This window comes from Loa loa, assembly GCF_000183805.2.
Source record: "Loa loa unplaced genomic scaffold supercont3.27, whole genome shotgun sequence".
Classification (NCBI taxonomy): Eukaryota; Metazoa; Nematoda; class Chromadorea; order Rhabditida; family Onchocercidae; genus Loa; species Loa loa.
The window spans coordinates 63,835-68,555 of record NW_018108207.1 but is presented as its reverse complement, the minus strand read 5'-3'; the positions used below and the strand labels follow the sequence as shown (position 1 = coordinate 68,555).

At 38.0% G+C, this 4,721-nt stretch overlaps 1 protein-coding gene across 1 annotated transcript; it reads right to left on the bottom strand.

Moving 5' to 3' along the window:
* Positions 1–470: 470 nt before the first annotated feature.
* Positions 471–4,050, bottom strand: LOAG_11863 (low-density lipoprotein receptor domain class A containing protein; the record flags this gene model as incomplete). The annotated part of the gene is made up of 12 exons (XM_003147380.2): positions 471–646; positions 823–1,006; positions 1,074–1,208; positions 1,329–1,475; positions 1,686–1,844; positions 2,093–2,319; positions 2,427–2,564; positions 2,669–2,747; positions 2,926–3,087; positions 3,184–3,379; positions 3,736–3,839; positions 4,006–4,050. The coding sequence occupies 12 exons, from the start codon at positions 4,048–4,050 to the stop codon at positions 471–473; spliced, it is 1,752 nt and encodes a 583-aa protein (XP_003147428.2).
* Positions 4,051–4,721: the final 671 nt, after the last annotated feature.

Sequence of the window (4,721 nt, the reverse complement as noted above, 5' to 3'; positions counted from 1 at the left end):
CGAAGAAAAAGATATAACGCATGATGCATTCATTTTGTCCTCAAATTGGTACGATTTTTGACACTCCGATTGTTGCGCCCAGATTTGAACGCCATTAACGAGATTTGCATTGTAAGGAAATTAAATTAAAATTTAATTTCAAGGGAATCCAAATAGCAAAACGGTTGCATTTTTAGCTATACTGAATTATTGTAGAAAAATGAGTGCTCTTAACTACGGATGAGTCTTTGGGACTTTTCGAAAGAACGATAGCTTCATAGAAAGGAAGCAAGTGGAGGAGTGATTTAGGGAAACAAAGAAATGATAGGAAAATACAAAATGCAACGTCTATGATGGACAAATTACAGCCGACAGCCAAGCAAAAATTTTGACTTCCTTCAAGAATTTGTAAAAAGGAATGCCGCCGAAATATTGTGCCTGTCCCTCATAGACATCAAGTGCAATCAACATGGCAAACAATAGACTGTTGTTCACTCCTTCTTTTTTGCAGCAAGGAAAGCGCTTTGTCGAGCTTGGCTGGCACAAAACAGCTTGTCCACTTTCGAAGGATTAGGACACTGCGTATAGGGACTGCACACTTCGTGTCGCCTGAAGCATCTGGCCACATTTGCACACATATATATTGGGAATCCGTGTATTCTGCATTCTGCAATAACAGTAAATCTTATTTCCTGCCCAAAAAACCACTTCATTATTTCATAATTCATTGTAGCACTCGTTTGGTCGTACACTGCTCAATTTTTTGAAGTGACCGTCATCAAACCGTCTCGTATCAATTGGTCAAAAGTATGCACTTATGTCCAATGATAACGATGCGTTTACCTGCACAACTACATCTTTGTTCATCGTTACTGTCGGGACAGTCAGTAACACCATCACAACGCTTCGTGCTCACCATGCAAGTTTTCGTTGGCGCACAGTAAACAGCATCTGGATTTACGCATTTCTCACAGTTTCTCTCATCCTCACCATCCGGACAATCCTCGTAACCATCACAACGTTGCGACTATAATTATTAAAAATTATGGGGAATTCAATCCGTGAAATTAATTTTTAGATAGCAAAGAACTAACCAATAAAATGCACTTAGTCGTCCCGCCACGAGTATACACCTTGCATTGCATTGTGTCTCCTAAATGCTTCAGAGCAGCGCAGTCACAGTTCGTCTCGTCGGAATTGTCGCCACAGTCGTCCAGGCCATCACATACCTGAACTATCAAGCAGTAAGAATAACGTCTGCTCTTTCCCTTCTCCTCATTAACTTAAAGTGCCTCAAATAAACATCTGACTGTTCTGTGATGTCTGATGGAAATGAATAAATAACAAACCAAATTCTTTTCGATGCATTTATGATTGCTGCAAGTAAATGCCATCTCTTTGAAACACTCATTACACTTCCCTTCGCACTCATTCAATATTCCACTGCAAGCATACTTTCTATGATACAGAATACCACCTCGGCATCGGATAAAATCCTTAAATGTAGTAATATGAAAACAAAATACAACTATTTTTTGCGGAAAAATCACGAGATATTTCAGTTCTGGGTAGAAAGCTGGTTTTTGTACATATGAATAAATTTTTGAAATTACAAGAAACCAAATTTGCTTCAGACTTAGGCGGAGTTTGTTCCCAAAAGTGTCTTAAGAAAATAAAAAGCTTTTAAAATTGCTTCTTCTTGGAACCTCTTTTGAGCTATGTGCGCAACTTCCGGGACAGTTAACTTCATCGTCTCCACCAGGACAATCCTCATTACCGTCACAAACCTGCGAACGTTCGATGCAAACATTGCTGTTATTACACAATGCCTTTCCGATACCTGAGCATTCTCTGCATGTGCAATCCTACAAAAATCCACATAAATGGTGGTAATATATTTTTGTCGCTTTATTTATCCATACAAGAACTTTGAGCTTGAAGTCTTTTTTCCTGAGTGCTAGATGGTATTTTTGAGAATTAACATCGAACTTTATGAAAGAAAACGTTATTGCACTGAATTCGGCAGAAAAATGAAACAGTTGCATGATTGATTTTGGGGAACTTCAGATTTTACAGTTTATGTTGTAAATTAAAGTAGCTCTCCTCATCCTACCATTTCATCCTTGCCATCCGGGCAATTTTGAACGCCATCACAAATTTGCCACTTGGGTATGCACTTTTTCTTCTCCTCACACCATAATGCGCCTCCGCTACATTTACCATCACAGTTCTTCTCATCTTCTCCGTACTTACACTGCACATCACCATCGCATATCTGCTCGTGGGCCAAGCATATACCTGTCTTACCACATCGTACTTCGTGTCTTGAGCATTCTTTTTCTGCAAAAATCAAGTTGATTTTGCTTTTCGAAGATATATGAATGAAAAAATAAAGTAATGGCTACAACTAACCAATATTGCCAAACCACACACATATAACAACTTACTGCAATAACGCTCCTCGTCAGAACCATCTGGACAGTCAATATTTCCATCACATAAACGGTAACCCCGTAGACACAACGAATATCTCGATGAAATGACTCCATGTGTTGTACTGGAACAGTTGATCGACGTGTGACACACTAAAATACTTCCATTAGTTGTACAAAAATCACTATATACATTTAAAGAATTTTATTGCTGTCTTCAGTAATGGATAAAGGGAATGAAGCTATTGAAATGGTACATTTGCATCCAGTTTCGTCGCTTCCATCTGGACAATCTTCGACACCATCGCAACGTTGCAATGTTCCAATGACAAGACTCTAGTATGGAGCAAATTTTTATTTTTTATTTCCTCCACTAGATGATCAAGTCAATTCAGTGAATACTTACTAATAGCTTACGTTTAACTAATTGATTGTTTGATATTCTTATGGCACCATTAAAATTGCTTAATTATCATGAATTCCAAAGAATTTTATCGAAGAACAACTAACTTACCGGTAAATTTGTGCATGAAAACCCATATCCCCTGCACAGCGTAATATTCGGAGGAATCATCGACTTAAAGGACCTAAGGTGTAGCGACAGGTCAGCACTGGGCCAGTTCGACTGTGCTCTAATGATCTCCACCGTCTGACTGTCATTCAAGGATGTCGACGACTAAATTGATTCATCCAATTATTTCAAACTTCAGATTTTTACCAATCCATGTGAAAATAATACAGAATTCAAAAATTCAAAACACCGAGTCCTTACATAACCACGTATGATGAACGATGCAATCAGGAACGGCAAAATGATTAAAATAGCCAGAAGGATCAAAATACCGACTAGAAAGGCAACTAGTGGTATATTATTCAGCCACGTACAACAACTAATTTCAGATAAGTAATCCTTGAAATTTTCGATCTTCAAAACGAAAGCAAAGCAGCACTCCTGATCTTTGTTCTCCCTGGAAATTGACGTTGTGGATTAGAATTAACCGCATATTGGAAATTGTAATCCTTGATTGCAGATCAAATTTTTTAAGACTTCGAAATATTCAGCATTTTACGGCAAGTTGTTCAGTTCCACCTGCAGTCCATTAGCGGGCAAATTAAAATAATTGATTAATTGGCTGATTAAACCATAAGCTTCTTCGAGAAGTGTCTCATGTGAAATTACGTAGTCGAAAGAAACAAACGACTAATGTCTAGGCTACTGTAATATTCATGCATGAAGGTTGCACTAATTTTGGGGATGAAATATATGGAATGAAAAATTGCCTGAAACATTAAAATATGCTGTTGGACACATTCACAAACGTACCTGTCAATTCCAAGGGATCCACCAACACTGTCCGGACGCTGATTATACCGTGGAGATTTGCCATCCATATTTTTTATGGATACCGGACGTATCGCAGTGTGTGACTGAAGTTAAAGTTAAATACGATACATGTACAAATATATTGGCCATTGATACATTGTGAATGAGGAACCACAGCTCATTTCAAACAATTTGATATATGTCCCAGGTTTATAAGAGCCACTGCAAGTTTTTGGGTTTTTGCAATTGAACTGAAGTTAGAGCACCAACCGTAACTGGATTATTTGGGTCGTATGAACCTCGATGTGCATTCATGTGAACTGAGGGAGAGTTATCCAGTTCGCAGTTAATTCCTGCTATGGGTATTTTCTGAAAAGAACTACAGTACTTTTAGCTGTGATATAAACTCTAAGCATCTTTTTTTCCTACGGAATATCCAGACTAGAAAAGTAGAAATCATAAAACTGGGAAAAAACCAAAGATGACTTTAGTCCAATGAACATGAGCAGGAAATTATTAAGAATATGCTAATTAACCTACAACATGCCCTAACCGAGACACGCAACATTGGAAAACTGGTGGTAATGAATAGAGCATTTGGAGAAATACACAAGGAAGCTACCTCCCGCCTGGATGAACTGTTCGAATAGTGTCCTCGTCATAGAATTTGACCTACCGGGAACCTTTTCTTTCAACTCTTAATCCCGCTAGTAGTCTTCCAACCATACATATCTCCTACATGTTGCGCTCAGTGCTCTGCCTTTCCATGCACGAATAGTTAGGAGCGTTGCTATATTATAAAATACACGAATGTACACATGAAAACATTCATCCATAAAAATTTTGTTTTTCCACCTAATTGACTTTAGTAATTAGTCTCTCATTTTGTAGTTCGAAACCACGGAATGCTTTTGTTAGCAGTTAGCAGATTTGAAGTTGATTACAGTTTTTGAATTTCAATGAAAATTGGTCGACTTTAGATGCAA